The sequence below is a fragment of the Entelurus aequoreus genome, linkage group LG20 (assembly GCF_033978785.1).
Source record: "Entelurus aequoreus isolate RoL-2023_Sb linkage group LG20, RoL_Eaeq_v1.1, whole genome shotgun sequence".
NCBI lineage: Eukaryota > Metazoa > Chordata > Actinopteri > Syngnathiformes > Syngnathidae > Entelurus > Entelurus aequoreus.
The window spans coordinates 25,663,316-25,683,337 of record NC_084750.1 but is presented as its reverse complement, the minus strand read 5'-3'; the positions used below and the strand labels follow the sequence as shown (position 1 = coordinate 25,683,337).

Below are 20,022 nucleotides of genomic sequence, written 5' to 3'. Positions count from 1 at the left end.
AACGTCCCTGCGTTGTCTTACCACCTGCCAACAGAGGGGGCTTTGCTAGACTATGCAGGAGGCGTGTTAGAAAAAGTCCACTGCAGGTTATTGCCAGAGTTCCAGCAGCTTAAGGCGAGTAAGTACAGTAGTATAGTACAGTAAGTGATTGTTTTTTTACCCTTCGTGAGGATTATGATTAATTATTCATCTAAACGGGAAGATATAAACATCCCATCAGTCGGCATCCCAGTGAGAGCCGACATAGTACAGTAAGTGATAGTTTTTTGACCCTTCGTGAGGATTATGATTCATTCCTCGTCTAAACGGGAAGATATAAACATCCCATCAGTCGGCATCCCAGTGAGAGCCGACATAGTACAGTAAGTGATTGTTTCCTATACCCTTCGTGAGGATTATGATTCATTCCTCGTCTAAACGGGAAGATATCAACATCCCATCAGTCGGCATCCCAGTGAGAGCCGACATAGTACAGTAAGTGATTGTTTTTTGACCCTTCGTGAGGATTATGATTCATTCCTCGTCTAAACGGGAAGATATAAACATCCCATCAGTCGGCATCCCAGTGAGAGCCGACATAGTACAGTAAGTGATTGTTTTCTATACCCTTCGTGAGGATTATGATTCATTCCTCGTCTAAACGGGAAGATATAAACATTCCGTCAGTCGGCATCCCAGTGAGAGCCGACATAGTACAGTAAGTGATTGTTTTTTGACCCATCGTGAGGATTATGATTCATTCCTCGTCTAAACGGGAAGATATAAACCTCCCATCAGTCGGCATCCCAGTGAGAGCCGACATAGTACAGTAAGTTATTGTTTTTTGACCCTTCGTGAGGATTATGATTCATTCCTCGTCTGAACGGGAAGATATAAACATCCCATCAGTCGGCATCCCAGTGAGAGCCGACATAGTACAGTAAGTGATTGTTTTTTGACCCTTCGTGAGGATTGTGATTCATTCCTCGTCTAAACGGGAAGATATAAACATCCCATCAGTCGGCATCCCAGTGAGAGCCGACATAGTACAGTAAGTGATTGTTTTTGACCCTTCGTGAGGATTATGATTCATTCCTCGTCTAAACGGGAAGATATAAACATCCCATCAGTCGGCATCCCAGTGAGAGCCGACATAGTACAGTAAGTGATTGTTTTTTGACCCTTCGTGAGGATTATGATTCATTCCTCGTCTAAACGGGAAGATATCAACATCCCATCAGTCGGCATCCCAGTGAGAGCTGACATAGTACAGTAAGTGATTGTTTTTTGACCCTTCGTGAGGATTATGATTCATTCTTCCTCTAAACGGGAAGATATAAACATCCCATCAGTCGACATCCCAGTGAGAGCCGACATAGTACAGTAAGTGATTGTTCTTTGACCCTTCGTGAGGATTATGATTCATTCCTCGTCTAAACGGGAAGATATAAACATCCCATCAGTCGGCATCCCAGTGAGAGCCGACATAGTACAGTAAGTGATTGTTTTTTTACCCTTCGTGAGGATTATGATTAATTATTCATCTAAACAGGAAGATATAAACATCCCATCAGTCGGCATCCCAGTGAGAGCCGACATAGTACAGTAAGTGATTGTTTTTTGACCCTTCGTGAGAATTGTGAATCATTCCTCGTCTAAACGGGAAGATATAAACATTCCATTAGTCGGCATCCCAGTGAGAGCCGACATAGTACAGTAAGTGATTGTTTTCTATACCCTTCGTGAGGATTATGATTCATTCCTCGTCTAAACGGGAAGATATAAACATTCCATTAGTCGGCATCCCAGTGAGAGCCGACATAGTACAGTAAGTGATTGTTTTCTATACCCTTCGTGAGGATTATGATTCATTCCTCGTCTAAACGGGAAGATATCAACATCCCATCAGTCGGCATCCCAGTGAGAGCCGACATAGTACAGTAAGTGATTGTTTTTTGACCCTTCGTGAGGATTATGATTCATTCCTCATCTAAACGGGAAGATATAAACATCCCATCAGTCGGCATCCCAGTGAGAGCCGACATAGTACAGTAAGTGATTGTTTTTTGACCCTTCGTGAGGATTATGATTCATTATTCATCTAAACAGGAAGATATAAACATCCCATCAGTCGGCATCCCAGTGAGAGCCGACATAGTACAGTAAGTGATTGTTTTTTGACCCTTCGTGAGGATTATGATTCATTCCTCGTCTAAACGGGAAGATATCAACATCCCATCAGTCGGCATCCCAGTGAGAGCTGACATAGTACAGTAAGTGATTGTTTTTTGACCCTTCGTGAGGATTATGATTCATTCTTCCTCTAAACGGGAAGATATAAACATCCCATCAGTCGGCATCCCAGTGAGAGCTGACATAGTACAGTAAGTGATTGTTTTTTGACCCTTCGTGAGGATTATGATTCATTCCTCGTCTGAACGGGAAGATATAAACATCCCATCAGTCGGCATCCCAGTGAGAGCCGACATAGTACAGTAAGTGATTGTTTTTTGACCCTTCGTGAGGATTGTGATTCATTCTTCCTCTAAACGGGAAGATATAAACATCCCATCAGTCGGCATCCCAGTGAGAGCCGACATAGTACAGTAAGTGATTGTTTTTGACCCTTCGTGAGGATTATGATTCATTCCTCGTCTAAACGGGAAGATATAAACATCCCATCAGTCGGCATCCCAGTGAGAGCCGACATAGTACAGTAAGTGATTGTTTTTTTACCCTTCGTGAGGATTATGATTCATTCCTCGTCTGAACGGGAAGATATAAACATCCCATCAGTCGGCATCCCAGTGAGAGCCGACATAGCACAGTAAGTGATTGTTTTTTGACCCTTCGTGAGGATTATGATTCATTCTTCCTCTAAAAAGGAAGCTATAAACATCCCATCAGTCGGCATCCCAGTGAGAGCCGACATAGTACAGTAAGTGATTGTTTTTGACCCTTCGTGAGGATTATGATTCATTCCTCGTCTAAACGGGAAGATATAAACATCCCGTCAGTCGGCATCCCAGTGAGAGCCGACATAGTACAGTAAGTGATTGTTTTTTGACCCATTGTGAGGATTATGATTCATTCCTCGTCTAAACGGGAAGATATAAACCTCCCATCAGTCGGCATCCCAGTGAGAGCCGACATAGTACAGTAAGTGATTGTTTTTGACCCTTCATGAGGATTATGATTCATTCCTCGTCTGAACGGGAAGATATAAACATCCCATGTGTTTCTCTGTTCTTGTTGGTTCTGTTGATGTAGTTTAGTTCTTATCCTTCCAGTTTAAAGCCTATCCATTTTTTATCTTCAATCCAAGTCTCTGAGATAGTCATCCCTTTGAAGGGATCGTTAAATTGTTCCAAAATCTTCTGCTGGTCAAATGACTGAATGACAGTTTGTTGTCGGATTTAATGCTGTTATTATATTGTTCGTCTGTATAAAAAAAACCTAATATTCCTGATGTGGGAGAAAACATTTGATGTCTGGATCTATATCAGGGGCGTAGATTTTTCTCCATGTGGCCCCCGATCTAAAATTAATTTGACACCCCTGATCTACCGGTATATCATTCTCGAATTCCAGATTGCTATATTCCATATTGCTAAAGGTTTCAAATTCCATATTGGATTGAGTGCTGCCGGTGTGTGTCGGATGATGTTATCCTTGACAGTCCAGTTCCTGTTGTCCACTGATAAGTTGGAGGAGTTGGACCTCTTTTGTTGCAAGTTAGCGCCGGGGAAACGGTGAGGTTTAGTATTTCACACTTTACGCACGGCTTTTGGACATGAGTACACATTGTACAAAGAAGGATCTGCACTTTTTTGGAACTTTGCCTATCGTTCACAATCCTTATGTAAAACAAGAACACACCTAGTTTTTTTTTAGGATTCTAAAGTTGATTAAAAAAATGCTCGAAAGATGCGGGTAGTGGTAGTCACCATTGTAGCCTTCAAAGTCCTCTAAAACAACTTCAGAACTCTCCATCAACATTTTTATATACACACCCTATTTTTGGAGAAATGAGGATTCACAACCTTATCTTTTTGAAGCTGAATATACAGAGGATGAACTGCTGCCTATAGAAGCGAGCACGAAGAGAGGGTGAAACGTTGGAGAAAATGGAAGCCCACAGAAGGAGGTCGGCGTGACTCGAAGCTGTAAATGCGGACCTTGAAGTCAAGCTATTTCAACGTGGATAAACTGGAAAACAAACGTCCCCGGCTAGCAAGATTAAACTGTCTATTGCAAACGAGCTATTGCAAGGAATTTAGGGATTTCACCATCTACCGTCGATAATATTATCAAAAGCTTCAGAGAATCTGGAGAAATCACTGCACGTAAGCAGCTAAGCCCGTGACCTTCGATCCCTCAGGCTGTACTGCATCAACAAGCGACGTCAGTGTGTAAAGGATATCACCAAATAGGCTCAGGAACACTTCAGAAACCCACTGTCAGTAACTACAGTTGGTCGCTACATCTGTAAGTGCAAGTTAAAACTCTCCTATGCAAGGTGAAAACCGTTGATCAACAACACCCAGAAACGCCGTCAGCTTCGCTGGGCCTGAGCTCATCTAAGATGAACTGATACAAAGTGGAAAAGTGTTCTGTGGTCTGACGAGTCCACATTTCAAATTGTTTTTGGAAACTGTGGACGTCGTGTCCTCCGGACCAAAGAGGAAGAGAACCATCCGGATTGTTATAGGCGCAAAGTTGAAAAGCCAGCATCTGTGATGGTATGGGGGTGTATTAGTGCCCAAGACATGGGTAACTTACACATCTGTGAAGGCGCCATTAATGCTGAAAGGTACATACAGGTTTTGGAGCAACATATGTTGCCATCCAAGCAACGTTATCATGGATAAGTTGGAGGAGTTGGAGATTTATCAGGTTATTTTCAAGTGTATCTGTCCAAGTCCTCCCTTTTTTTTTTACCACTACCAAAACTTTTGCTTCCTCCGGTGAGCTATTTAACTTAATGAATATTTTACACTTTATTACCCAAGTGCTATGAATTTGTCCTTGATTTCCCAAGTGTGGTGCCGTTTTAACAATGTCAGCATTCTTTTTGGCTAGCTGGTCATTGATGTGTCCCTTTCAGTGTACGTCCTTGTCCTGTGAGTGCAATTTTGTTTTTCCTGATCACAAATGTCGTTATGATGGCGGGCTTTTCTTTTGCTCTTTAGGGCAGGTCCACATATATTCCCTTAGTTTGGCTGCCACCTGTTTCTCAGTTGATCCTTCATTTTGCTCTCCGGCGGTGTCCTCGTTGTCCGTTGTTCCCCGCGTACCATCTCGGCTTGATCTCCAGCTTAGTGATGACCACATCATTCACGCGGGAACATTGCTCCAGGTCGTTCACTCACTGCCTCAGATATGAGATGGCTCTCCTCGTTCAGGGGATTGACTTCCGCTAGCAGGTCGAGGAGCTGCCTCTGCTATCACCAAGTGATTTTTTGATCTCCTCGATCTCGCCCGTTGGAGGGCTTCTTCTGGTGGGGCATGGTGAAAGCTGCATCAACCAGTCCACTGTCAAGAGTTCAAACTTTTCGCACGGCCCCGCACCACGAGTCAATCAATCAAAGTTTCTTTATATAGCCCTTAATCACAAATGCCTCAAAAGCCTTCACAAACCACAACGACATCCTCGGATCTGATTCCACATCCGGACAAGGACAAACTCAACCCAATAGGAACAATAAGAAACCTTCTCCAATTGTTGTTCTCTGAGATCTGTGACGATCTGTCACTTCACTTCAGGTGGTGGTTCCTTGTTTGGTGTTTGTTTCCTGTCGGCGCTCTTAATTTGGTTCCATTTCCTGCATGTCTCCCTGAGCGCTCGTTTCCCTCACCTGTCCCTGATTGGCAGCCCGGCACACCTGGTTGCGGTTGCCAATCAGGCTGCTATTTATGCCTGCCTCGCCTGTTCGTCAGTGCTTGAGGATTGACTATGTTAAGGACCTTTTGCCGGATGCATGACTTCTCCTCTTTGTTTGAGTATGATAAAGACTCTTACCTGCACGCCTGTGCTCCTGTTTCCTGCACCTTGGGGTCATAACCGCCGCAGCCTTGTGGGTTTCTAACAAGATCATTCTTTAAAGGCCTACTGAAACCCACTACTACCGACTACGCAGTCTGATAGTTTATATATCAATGATGAAATCTTAACATTGCAACACATGCCAATATGGCCGGGTTAACTTATAAAGTGCCATTTGAAATTTCCCGCGAAACTTCCGGTTGAAAATGTCTATGTATGATGACGTATGCGCGTGACGTCAATGGTTGAAACGGAAGTATTTGGACACCATTGTATCCAATACAAAAAGCTCTGTTTTCATCACAAAATTCCACAGTATTCTGGACATCTGTGTTGGTGAATCTTTTGCAATTTGTTTAATGAACAATGAAGACTGCAAAGAAGAAAGCTGTAGGTGGGATCGGTGTATTAGCGGCTGGCTGCAGCAACACAACCAGGAGGACTTTGACTTGGATAGCAGACGCGCTATCCGACGCTAGCCGCCGACCGCATCAATGATCGGATGAAGTCCTTCGTTGCGCCGTCGATCGCTGGAACGCAGGTGAGCACGGGTGTTGATGAGCAGATGAGAGCTGGCTGGCGTAGGTGGATAGCTAATGTTTTTAGCATAGCTCTGTGAGGTCCCGTAGCTAAGTTAGATTCCATGGCGTCGTTAGCAACAGCATTGTTAAGCTTCGCCAGGCTGGAAAGCATTAACCGTGTATTTACAGGTCGATCACGTTAGCTCCGTAGCTAAAATGCTTCGCCGATGTATTGTCGTGGAGATAAAAGTCACTGTGAATGTCCATTTCACGTTCTCGACTCTCATTTTCAAGAGGATATAGTATCCGAGGTGGTTTAAAATACAAATCCGTGATCCACAATAGAAAAAGGAGAAAGTGTGGAATCCAATGAACCCTTGTACCTAAGTTACGGTCAGAGCGAAAAAAAGATACGTCCTGCACTGCACTCTAGTCCTTCACTCTCACGTTCCTCATCCACGAATCTTTCATCCTCACTCAAATTAATGGGGTAATCGTCGCTTTCTCGGTCCGAATCGCTCTCGCTGCTGGTGTAAACAATGGGGAAATGTGAGGAGCCTTTCAACCTGTGACGTCACGCTACTTCCGGTACAGGCAAGGCTTTTTTTTATCAGCGACCAAAAGTTGCGAACTTTATCGTTGATGTTCTCTACTAAACCCTTTCAGCAAAAATATGGCAATATCGCAAAATGATCAAGTATGACACATAGAATGGATCTGCTATCCCTGTTTAAATTTAAAAAATTCATTTCAGTAGGCCTTTAAAGCGGTCATTCTTTCCTCCGTGCATAATCTTTGATTGTAGCTTCCATCATAGATTGTGAAAATTGGTAGACGATCACTAATATCAGATATTAGCGGACCTCTTGTAGTGTTATTATAAAAATCATTAGTAAAAATATGGTCAATAAGTGTGGCACGGTGATTTGTGATTCTGCTTGGCTTTGTGATTTTTGGATATAAACTCATGCTAAAAGGTTAAATCTATGACATTTTCTATGTTATTTTGCTAATTAAGGTTCAAGAGATCAATGTTGAAGTCACCACATAAGAAAATTACTTTAGACTTAGACAAACTTTAATGATGCACATGGGAAACCTAGTGTGTGTGTGAGACTATCGTTGGAAATTACTCTCTGCATTCGACCCATCCCCATGTTCACTCCCTGGGAGGTGAGGGGAGCAGTGAGCAGCAGTGGTGGCAGCGCCCGGGAATCCTTTGGTGATTCAACCCCCAATTCCAACCCTTGACGCTGAGTGCCAAGCAGGGAGGTCCCATTTTTATAGTCTTTGGTATGACTCAGCCGGGGTTTGAACTCACGACCTTCCAGTCTCAGGGCGGACACTCTAACCACAAGGCCACTGAGCAGGTCAGGTTCTGGTTGATTTCAGTGAATGTCGCCTTAATCCAGTCCTCAAACATTTAATATCTGCTTAATTTATTCTGTGTTCTATATACACAGATGATTCATATGTTGTTGCTTTTTCCATTGCATATTTCAATGGCTATATTGAGGTCAGCAGGAGACGAGTCGGCAGCGCAGAGACGTCACCGACTGATGCATAGAGGTGTGGTCACCCCCTTGGAACAGCTCGGGCCTCCTCTGCGGAAACTAATCCACGGCTACCTGATAACCTCGCCGCGCAGGAGAGGGGGGCAGAGCAGAATAGAGAAGCAATGTAATTTGTTATTCGGTAACACTTTAGTATGGGGAACATATTCACCATTAATTAGTTGCTTATTAAAGTAACAAATACTTAATTTAGAGTTATTTGGACACTAGGGAAACATATAAGGGTTAGGGTTAGGGTTAGGGTTACTAATAAGAAATAGTTCTGAGGTTATTGAGGGAACACTCTCAGTTAATGGATTACTGGTTGCCTAATAAGGCCATGCAGAATAAGGCATTAACAAGTACTTAATAATGACTAATTAAGAGCCAATATGTTACTAATTTGCATGTTAACAAGCAACTAATGAATGGTGAATATGTGTTCACCATACTAAAGTGTTACCTGTTATTCTTATAGCCAGACCCGTGTGTTTACTTCCGTAACTGGCGGTTCCGGCTACAACGTGACAACCTCTGAGGAAGGCAGCAGTTGTAGCTGAAACCGTCAGGTACAGAAGTAAACACACGGGTCTGGCTATAAGAATAACAAACTGCATGAGACCTAATGAACCTCTTTGGATTAGAAAAGAGAAGCGACAGATCAACTGTTTTTAAGCCCGTTATGCAAATCCGATTTCCGTACAAAAAAAGGAGTCGCTTTTCAAAATAAGCTTTCAAAAAAGGGTCCGTAATCCAACAATCCAGAAAAAATATCTTCATTCCAGAATCAGGGCAGCACGGTGGCACAGTGCATGTGCCTCATAATACGAAGGTCCTGGGTTCGATCCCGGGGTCTTTCCGAGTGGAGTTTGCATGTTCTCCCCGTGACTGCGTGGGTACTCCGGCTTCCTCCCACCTCCAAAGACGCGCACCTGGGGATAGGTTGATTGGCTACACTAAATTGGCCCTAGTTGTCAGGAAGTGTTGGTGACAAACCCCAAGATGCAGAGATGGCAGGCTTGATGCAGGAAAACATGATTTTAATGTCCAAAATGCAGGGAAAACACGAACCAGGAACCAGGATGACAGGTCACAGGAAACAGGAAAACTGGAAACAGCGAACAGGAACAAGCAAACAGGAAACGAGGAACTATCATCGGCGGTCACTCGAACGAGTGTGACGATCCTCCTGGTAGGGGGGTATCCCTTAATGGAGGATGCCTGTGCGTGACTTAGTTTAACGTGGGGAGACTGGTGCACAGACAGTCACCACACGATCCTTGACAGAATCGGGTCAGGGTCCAGTGGCATGGAGTCCAAGACGACTGGGGACCCTTTTCTGCTGCAGCCTTCTACCGCCATCGCAGCCGTTGTGGTAGTTCTTAAATCTACCGTCTTCCGCCTGCTCCGCCGTTAAGGTCTTCACCGTATCCCTGGCTAGGGGGCAGTCAGGTACTAGGCCTTTGCCAAGGGCCACCTGGGGTAACAGTAGTAAAGGGGTTAACCTCCCAGTGCCCCAAGACCCCATAGAGGAGCCTCCACTGCCGGATGCACTTTAACGTCATGCCCAGGACGCAAACGAGGAACTAGGTGACTGCAAACAGCATACAATACTCTGCACTGACTGGAGGGCGAGGCTGGTATAAATAGTAGCCTGATTGGCAATTCCCACTAGGTGTGCCAGACTGCCAATCAGGTACAGGTGAGGGAAATGAGCGCTCAGGGAGACGTGCAGGAAAAGGAACCAAAATTAGAGCGCTGACAGGAAATAAAACTTAAACACAGAGGAAAAACCAAAACATAACCAAACTGTCAGTGACAAGCCTGACCCTAGTGTGTGAATGTGAGTGTGTCTATCTGTGTTGGCCCTGTGATGAGGTGGCGACTTGTCCAGGGTGTACCGCCCGACAGCAGTTGAGATAGGCTCCTCCCCCCCACCCCCCCCCGCGACCCCGAGAGGGACAAACGGTAGAAAATGGATGGATGGATGGAGAATAAGTACACTGCGTGACAGGAATTGAGCGCACATGTTGGAGTGGCCGGGCCCCTCCCTGTCTGCGCCCTCCATTTTAAATACTTAAATCATATTCAAATTAGCCATGTGCCTGCGATTTCCGCACAGTCAGGACACAAAAGGAAAAAGAAGCATTTCACCGACAATAAGTTGGAGGCGCTTCTTGCTGGAGTGGAAACATGTTCTCTATTCCCTTTATTGTTGCACGTTAGCGCAGCAGTGCATGCGCCGGGGGAAACGGCGGGGTTTAGTATTTCACGCTTAACGCACGGCTTTTGTACACTTTGTACAAAGAAGAAACTGCACTTTTTTTGAAACTTTGCCTATCGTTCACAATCCTTATGTAAGACAAGAACACACGTCTTTTTTGGGGGGATTCTAAAGATGATACAAAAAATGCTTGAAAGATGTGGGTAATGGTAGTCACCATTGTAGCCTTCATAGTCCCCTTAAACAACTCAAAACTCTCCATCAATGTTTTATGTACACACCCTATTTTTGGAGAAATGAGGATTCACAACCTTCTCTTTTTGAAGCTGAATATACAGAGGATGGAGAGAGGGGGAAAACGTTGGAGCAAAAGGAAGCCGAGAGAAGGAGGTCCGCGTGACTCGAAGCTGTAAATGTGAACCTTGAAATCAAGTTATTTCGACATGGACATGGACTGCTTACCCAAATAAACTGGGAAAAAACGTCCCCGGCCAGCAAGATTAAACTGTCTATTGCAAATGAGCTATTGCAAGGAATTTAGGGATTTCACCATCTACCGTTGGTAATATCATCAAAAGGTTCAGAGAATCTGGAGAAATCACTGCACGTAAGCTGCTAAGCTTACGTGTAAGCGGTACTACATCAAAAAGAGACATCCGTGTGTAAAGGATATCACCACATGAGCTCAGGGACACTTCAGAACGCCACTGTCAGTGAATACAGTTTGTCGCTACATCTGTAAGTGCAAGTTGAAACTCTACTATGCAAAGCCAAAGCCATTTATCAACAACACCCAGAAACACCGCTGGGCCCGAGCTCATCTAAGATGGACTGATGAAAAGTGTAAAAGTGTTCTGTGGTCTGACGAGTCCACATTTCAAATTGTTTTTGGAAACTGTGGATGTTGTGTCCTCCGGATCAAAGAGGAAAAGAAACATCCGGATTGTTATAGGCGCAAAGTTCAAAAGCCAGCATCTGTGATGGTATGGGGGTGTATTAGTGGCCAAGGCATGGGTAACTTACACATCTGTGAAGGCACCATTAATGCTGTAAGGTACATACAGTTTTTGGAGCAACATATGTTGCTATCCAAGCAACGTTATCATGGACGCCCCTGCTTATTTCAGCAAGACAATCCCATGCCGTGCTACAACAGCTTGGCTTTGTAGCAAAAGAGTGCGGGTGAACTGCTGCCCATAGAAGCGAGCATGAAGAGAGGGTGAAACAAGCAAAAGGAAGCCGAGAGAATGAGGTCGGCGTGACTCGAAGCTGTAAATGAGGACCTTGAAGTCAAGCTATTTCGACATGGACGTGGAGTGCTTCCCTGGCTGCCTCTTGGATCTCGCCCTCCCGCCTGGACACGGACCTTCGACGGCAGACTTCCTGCCTGTTCACGGATCCACGAGCCTGCTCAGCCCCTACTGGACTTCCGCCTCTCTCGCTCGACACTCACGGTAACACTTAATTCCCACACTTAGTCACACACCATACACTCTTGGATTTAGTCACAATCCATTCCCTTGGTTATTAATATTATTATTTTTTATTTATATATATATATAGTGTAAGTATATTAATAAATAGAGCTTACACTACGTCCCCCCTGTCTGTGCCGTCTCCTCCTCCCTGTACACATAACATCCACGAGGGAAGTTGTTCCACACAGTAGCTCAGTTACAAAGGATGGAAAGGGTAAGGATGGAAAGGATAATGCAGGTATAAAGTGTTAGAATAATTGTATCTAAGTTATCACAATACTTTGTGTTGAAATGAGTTCCCGGCGAGAAGACAAAAGCTGTCTTTGAACCTACCAAGAAGAAGGCTTGTAAAGCTCCACTGCGAAGGGGGGGAAGCAACATGAAGGTGTTCTGTTTCTTTCATGTATTGTAATCAACAGAAATATATTGTCTTGACCCAAGAACGACAAAAGCGAAGAGGAAGCAGGACCAGACTCTGTGCAAGGGTACAGTGTCCAGGCGTCTCTCCTCAATTTGAGCCAAATGTAATTCTGTCTCTGTTTAATTCCTTGCTTCTTGTCTCGTTTAATAGATGTCATCAGTGTTTGAACCTGACATAAAGTACACTAAAAATGTACCATAATAGCAATATAAAATATAACATATTTGTAATATTTACATACTATTAAAATACAGTATGTAACATATACTGGCAAAATTCCAGATGTAAGATGTACAGTATTTAAGCTAGGAACAAACAGCAGGTCACTAACATTATAATTTGGGGGCCCATAATGTGCATCACAGGTATTAATATAGTTAAGGCACTCACCAAGAAGCCACAAATTGCACATTTCGCAATTTGTAGTCTGCATTTGTGCATCACATACGATCTCTACATTGATCCGATGAAAATGTTTCCTGTTGACATACACAAATTCGTCATATGATGGCGAGCAGAGTGTGTGTGCAGTCAATAGCTCCGATTACCCGCGGCTCTTTAGCGCCACCCAAGTGGCTCCCTGGAACATTTTTAGAAAAGGATTGAAAATGGAAAAAGATGGAAGAAAAATATATTTTTTTGTTTTAGTATGTTTTTTGTTTGAGGACAAACATGACACGAACCTTCCCAATTGTTAGAAAACCCACTATTTAATATGTTTGTGTGTATGCTTCACTGATGAGAGCATCTGGTGAACATGGGTTTGTCCTACTAGTTTCGGCGGTTCTTGAACTCACCATAGTGTGGCGCACTTTTATCCTCTTTGTATATAATTTAGTTTTGCATGTCTCATGGCATATTATCTGTATGTAATATTGGCTGCATTTCTGATGGTTGTTTGTGTGCCATGTTGTTCCAGACCACAGCAAACATTACCCAGCTTGCAAAGATTGTAATAAATCCATTAGAAGAAGACAGCCTGCTGTTTCCTTTAACTTGGACACACACATCCATACCTTTGGCCATTCCAAGAGAGTACTTTCCAGGGGTTATCTCACCCTCTGAGATGTTAATGTTGTAAAAATGTGTAGAATAAATATTACATTTCTGTCAATGAAGATTTGCTTCAGCCTGCGACACATAGTCATTTTGATAGTAGGCTATTATAGCTAATATAGACACTCACATCATGTGTTGCCTTCATTATAGGACTTATATAAGGCTTTTCATTTTTTTGCGGCTCCAGACAGATTTGTTTTTTGTATTTCTGGTCCAATATGGCTCTTTCAACGTTTTGGGTTGCCGACCCCCGCATTAGACAAACCGGCTGTTGCTTCAAATTGCGCTTCAACTCTGGCCTGTTCAGGTGCCTTGTACGGGAATTTAGTACACAAAATATCCACAGCCTGTAGAAATGTGCGTATGGCGGCCAAGAAGTTTCCACGTTCATTTCACTCTTGACACAGCTCGACTTTGCCGTGAAAAAGGGCGTATGCCATGTTTTTGTGCTAATACATACGGCTCCTGGAACTTTTCTGACACTCCTCATATGTGTGTGTGTGTGTGTGTGTGTGTGTGTGTGTGTGTGTGTGTGTGTGTGTGTGTGTGTGTGTGTGTGTGTGTGTGTGTGTGTGTGTGTGTGTGTGTGTGTGTGTGTGTGTGTGTGTGTGTGTGTGTGTGTGTGATTCTTTTTTTTTCCCGTGTGTGTGTGTGTGTGTATGCACCTTGTCATCCAGCTTCCTGGCACTGAAAGAAAGCTCGATGTAGTCGTCATTCCCAGTCAGCTCCTCTGCTGTGATCTGAACAAAACACACACACACACACACACACACACACACTGTTACTAGTATGTACATTTCCAAGCGAAACTGGGAAGGAAGCCAGACAGGGAAATGGTGAGGGATGGAACCCAGGAACATCTTAGTACATTTAGGAGCTTTACAGTTCTGTGCTGTGGCTGACGAAGCTAACGAACGTAATATTATTAAAAAATTAGGCTGACATTAAATGGTTGTTCTGTAGTATTTCAAGAAGTATGAGGTGCTTTCTTCAAATATGTAAAGGAGACTGATTCTGAGTTTGGCCCCGGTCGAGACGTGGTTGAATTGTGGTTGATTGATGAGCCTTTTGTCTGCTTTTGTGTATTGCTGCACCATGTTGGGGCCATTCGGAAGTGCAGTTATATCAATGTTTGCCTGTACTTACTGGACTGATTTTTTTATTTTTTTTAGGGAGGTAGAGGGATCACAATTGATTTGTATTGTATTGTCCAAAACCAGTGAAGTTGGCACCTTGTGTAATTCGTAAATAAAAGCAGAATACAATGATTTGCTCATTCTTTTCAACTTATATTCAATTGAATAGACTGCAAAGACAAGATATTTATTGTTCGAACTGAGAAACAATTTTTTTTGGCCAAATAATCATTAACGTAGAATTTATTGGCAGCAACACATTGCAAAAAAAGTTGGCACAGGGGCATGTTCACCACTGTGTTACGTGGCCTTTCCTTTTAACAACACTCAGTAAACGTTTGGGAACTGAGGAGACCAATTTTTGAAGCTTTTCAGATGCAATTATTTCCCATTCTTGCTTGATGTACAGCTTAAGTTGTTCAACAGTCCGGGGGTCTCCGTTGTGGTATTTTAGGCTTCATAATGCGCCACACATTTTCAATGGGAGACAGGTGTGGACTACAGGCAGGCCAGTCTAGTACCCGCACTCTTTTACTATGAAGCCAAACTGTTGTAAGACGTGGCTTGGCATTGTCTTGCTGAAATAAGCAGGGGCGTCCATGATAACGTTGCTTGGATGGCAACATATGTTGCTCCAAAACGTGTATGTACCTTTCAGCATTAATGGTGCCTTCACAGATGTGTAAATTACCCATGTCTTGGGCACTAATACACCCCCATACCATCACAGATGCTGGCTTTTGAACTTTGCGCCTATAACAATCTGGATGGTTCTTTTCCTCTTTGTTCCGCAGGACACAACGTCCACAGTTTCCAAAAAAAATTTGAAATGTGGACTCGTCAGACCACAGAACACTTTTCCACTTTGTATCAGTCCATCTTAGATGAGCTCGGGCCCAGCGAAGCCGGCAGCGTTTCTGGGTGTTGTTGATAAATGGCTTTTGCTTTGCATAATAGAGTTTTAACTTGCATTTACAGAAATAGCGACAAACTGTAGTTACTGACAGTGGTTTTCTGAAGTGTTCCTGAGCCCATGTGGTGATATCCTTTACACACTGATGTCGCTTTTTGATGCAGTACCGCCTAAGGGTTCGGAGGTCCGTAATATCATCGCTTACGTGCAGTGGTTTCTCCAGATTCTCTGAACCTTTTGATGATATTACGGACCGTAGATGGTGAAATCCCTAAATTCCTTGCAATAGCTGGTTGAGAAATGTTCTTAAACTGTTCGACAATTTGCTCACGCATTTGTTCACAAAGTGGTGACCCTCGCCCCATCCTTGTTTGTGAATGACTGAGCATTTCATGGAAGCTGCTTTTATACCCAATCATGGCACCCACCTGTTCCCAATTAGCCTGTTCACCTGTGGGATGTTCCAAATAAGTGTTTGATGAGCATTTCTCAACTTTCTCAGTCTTTTTTGCCACTTGTGCAAGCTTTTTTTAAACATGTTGCAGGCATCAAATTCCAAATGAGCTAATATTTGCAAAAAATAACAAAGTTTACCAGTTCGAACGTTAAATATCTTGTCTTTTCAGTGTATTCAATTGAATATACGTTGAAAAGGATTTGCAAATCATTGTATTCTGTTTTTATTTACGATTTACACGACGTGCCAACTTCACTGGTTTTGGGGTTTGTAGTTCTGTTCACTGTGTCAAAACATTTCAATAAACACACGTTAAAAAAAAACATAAGTCATTATTCATCCATTCATTTCGTATTTTCAAAATGCTGGTGGACAATAAAAACAATGTAAATACCCCCCAGGCCACACTTTTGACACCCTTCTAGAAGCTTCTATACAAAAGCTCTGGAAAAATGATGGAATCAACAGACTTGGAGGATGTTTAATTTGAATTCATGTTTCATTTTTTAGGACAAAAAAGATAAGAGACATGACACAAAACTATTATCATTTCAAACGGAAACTTTCTGGCTTTAAGAAACGCAAAAATACATAAAAACTAACTGTGGTCGTCAGTCACTTTTTTAATTTTTAGGTCAAGCGGAGGGGGAAACAAATGAGGCAATCACCCTGTAAATTTTCATTTCCAAAGCTAAAGATAGAAAGATAACATTTGTTTATTAGTTACATTCTTGATTTCTTTTCATTTCTTTTAGTGTTTCTTAAATCCAGAAAGTTTCCATTTGAAGTGACTGTAGTGTTTTGGTCTTGCCTGTTATCTGCTTTTCTCTACTAAATGAAAATCCTCCAAGTCTGCTGACTCGTCATTTTTCCCGGGGATTGTTTTATATTTCACCGTAATGATGGTCTTTCCCACGATGCCTCCTGGCCTCAGCAGAGCTTTGGACAGCTTCCTCTGAGAGATGATCTACACACACACACACACACACACACACACACACACACACACACACACACACACACACACACACACACACAGATACTGGTTATTATTTGAAATGGGGACCAAGTTTTGGATCATCACTTGTGGGGACCACCCTTTCTACAGTTTGTGGAGGCATAAAAAAATGAGGTAAAATGGCCACTGCCCAGTTAGCTCATACACGTCTTTAAATCTCTGGATTGATGAAGTAATGTGCTGATCATTCTTACTGGGGACCCTGGGGAAAAAGAGTTAATATGGTTCATGGGGACCAAATTTAAATAATTTTGCATAATTCACACAAATTAGGTGTCTTCAGAATGGATCTGGCTATCATTTAAAAAGGTTTCCCTTTAGGGGACCTGTTTTTTTTGTCCCCATACCGTCAGAGGTCACCTAAAGGTGACTGTGTAAACCAGGGGTGTCCAAACTTTTTCCACTGAGGGCCGCACACTGAAATATCAAGGCTAACCGGGGCCATTTTGATATTTTTTATTTTAAAAAACAATACAATATATGTATAAAAAAATATACATTTAGGCCTCCACTCAGGCTTGATCCTGGGGACCCCAAAGGGTTTAGGTAAAAAAAATATTAAAAATGTGTCATTATTTAGTATTAATATTATTATTCAAGGTCTAAATCTCCAGATCAACATTAGGTCTATCTGTCAATATAAAGTGTTTTTTCAAGATTTAAGTTGTATGCTCTTTTTGTCAAAGAAAACCCAGTTTTTTTATGGAAAAAACCCAAAATATGCAATATTTTCCCCCAATAACATTTTAAAGTGTAATATTTGAGATTATATAATAATTGGAGTTCATAGCATAACTCATAACAACATTAATTCATTATTATTTTTGAGCAACTTAAATAGACACTTAAAAAAAAAAAAAGTCCCACTAAAATTATTGTGGATTCAAAAGTGTCCTGCTCAGTAAAGTATTAAAAAATAAATCATTCTTTTTTTTTTTACTTTTAACACAATAGTCTCAAAATCAACTTCAGATCTATCCGTCAATTATAACTTTTGTTGTTGTTTAAGTTTTTTGTTTGTTCGTTTTAGGCCCTTCTTTAAACAAAACAGCTTAGTTTTTTATATGGCAGACACAAAATATTTTCCCCCAAAAATATTCCAAAGTGGAATATTTAATGTGACGTAATTGGAGCTGTGAATAGGTCAATAATTCATAATGACATTAATTTTGATTCATTATTATTTTTTAAATAAAGAAACAGCCTGCATGGCAGCTTTGTGTTATTAGAGTAAAATTGCAACATGTTCTTGTTACATTTCACCTGTTTGCTCTTTTATACCACTTTTTATGTTTTTTATTTTTTTTTAATCGCATTTTTAGAATGTGCCTGAAAAAATTACCTGCGGGCCGCAAATGGCCCCCGGGCCGTACTTTGGACACCTCTGGTGTAAACAGAGCGATGTCCCCATTAAGTAAGCATTGCCAGAACACACACACACACACACGTGTTTTCTGTTACTAGCATGGCCAGGAGGACACACACACCAACTTCCTGCTGTCCCACCTGTCCCAGGGTGCACTCCACCGCCCCCAGGAAGTCAACGTCCTTCACGTCGTTGTAGTTGCTGTTGATGTCGTACAGCTCAAAGCGCAGACGCTGCACCTCTTCAAAGTAAAAGTCCAGGGTGAACACCTTGGAGTAGGAGGGGTTTACGCAGCTGCGCATCACCTCCGTGCGGTCCACCTGTAGATGTAGTTAAGCGAGGAGTAAAGACCGGCCCCAATGTGGGGAAATGTGTCTTTACTGGGCGAGACATCTCCTTTTAAACATATTTGGCTTCATGCTTTTCCCCGTCCTGTTTTGATGATGTCGGCGGTCGCCATAGTGACGTACCTCGATCCACTGGCCGTGCGACTGCATCTTGAGGACGATGCACGGGTCCGGCTTGGACCGAGCGTCGCGGTCGGAGATGGCTTTGCAGGTGAGCCGCAGCTCCACTTTGGTCAGACACGGACTGTCGAACAGACCCAAGGAGTGGGCCGCCGACTCGTAGATGTCACTCATGGCGGGGTGGGGGGCGGGACGACAGGAAGTCTGTACACAAGCATGAGACTGTAAATGACCTCATGGCCGTGTCTGTCCCAGCAGGAGCGAGACATTGAAACAACGTTGAGAACTTGTTGAATTAGGTCCTGACGTTGAGCAACTCAAACATAACGTCGAAACAACGTTTACAGTAATCAATGTTGGGTTCCGACGTTGATTTGACCATTGAATTTTGGTCATTTCCCAACCAAAATTCTACAACCCTAATACAATGTTGAAACAACATGCTTTTTGATTAAGTTTAATCAATGTCAGGTTGTGACGTTGATTTAACTATTGAAATTTGGTCATTTCCCAACCAAAATTCTACACCTCAAATACTACGTTGAAACAACATGCTTTTTGACAACTTTCGTTCAATGTCAGGTTGTGACGCTGATTTGACCCTTAAAATTTGGTCATTTCCCAACCAAAATTATACAACATGAATACAACATTGAAAAAACATGCTTTTTGACGATGTTTATTCAATGTCAGGTTGTGACGTTGATTTAAACATTGAAATTTGGTCATTTCCCAACCAAAATTCTACAACTCAAATACTATGTTGAAACAACATGTTTTTTGACGTTTGTTCAATGTCAGGTTGTGACGTTGATTTGACCCTTAAAATTTGGTCATTTCCCAACCAAAATTATACAACACGAATACAACATTGAAACAACATCCTTTTTGACGATGTTTATTCAATGTCAGGTTGTGACGTTGATTTAAACATTGAAATTTAGTTATTTCCCAACCAATATTCTACAACTCAAATACTATGTTGAAACAACATGCTTTTTTGACAACGTTTGTTCAATGTCAGGTTGTGACGTTGATTTGACCATTGAAATGTGGTCATTTCCCAACCAAAATTCGACAACACAAATACAACATTGAAACAACGTACCTTTAGACGACGTTTAAACAATGTTGGGTTCTGACATTGATTTGACCATTGAACTTTGGTCATTTCCCAACCAAGATTCTACAACACATATACAACGTTGAAACAACATGCTTTTTGACTACATTTATTTAATGTCAGGTTGTGACGTTGATTTGATCATTGAATTTTTGTCATTTTCCAACCAAAATCCTACAACACCAATACAACGTTGCAACAACAAGCTTTTTGATGACGTTTAATCAATGTTGGGTTCTGATGTTGATTTGACCATTGACA

At 42.3% G+C, this 20,022-nt stretch overlaps 1 protein-coding gene across 1 annotated transcript in view; it reads right to left on the bottom strand.

Annotated features, from left to right (window-relative positions):
* The window catches only part of cpne4a (copine IVa), a 41,793-nt gene extending 22,981 nt beyond the window's left edge, over window positions 1-18,812 (bottom strand). Inside the window, exons 1-4 of the mRNA XM_062028967.1 lie at window positions 18,642-18,812; window positions 18,312-18,491; window positions 16,683-16,754; window positions 13,947-14,021 (exon numbers count right to left, since the gene is read on the bottom strand). Of these exons, the coding sequence (XP_061884951.1) occupies window positions 13,947-14,021; window positions 16,683-16,754; window positions 18,312-18,491; window positions 18,642-18,812 (498 nt within the window). The remainder of the gene's footprint in view (window positions 1-13,946; window positions 14,022-16,682; window positions 16,755-18,311; window positions 18,492-18,641) is intronic.
* Between the last annotated feature and the right edge of the window lie 1,210 nt (window positions 18,813-20,022).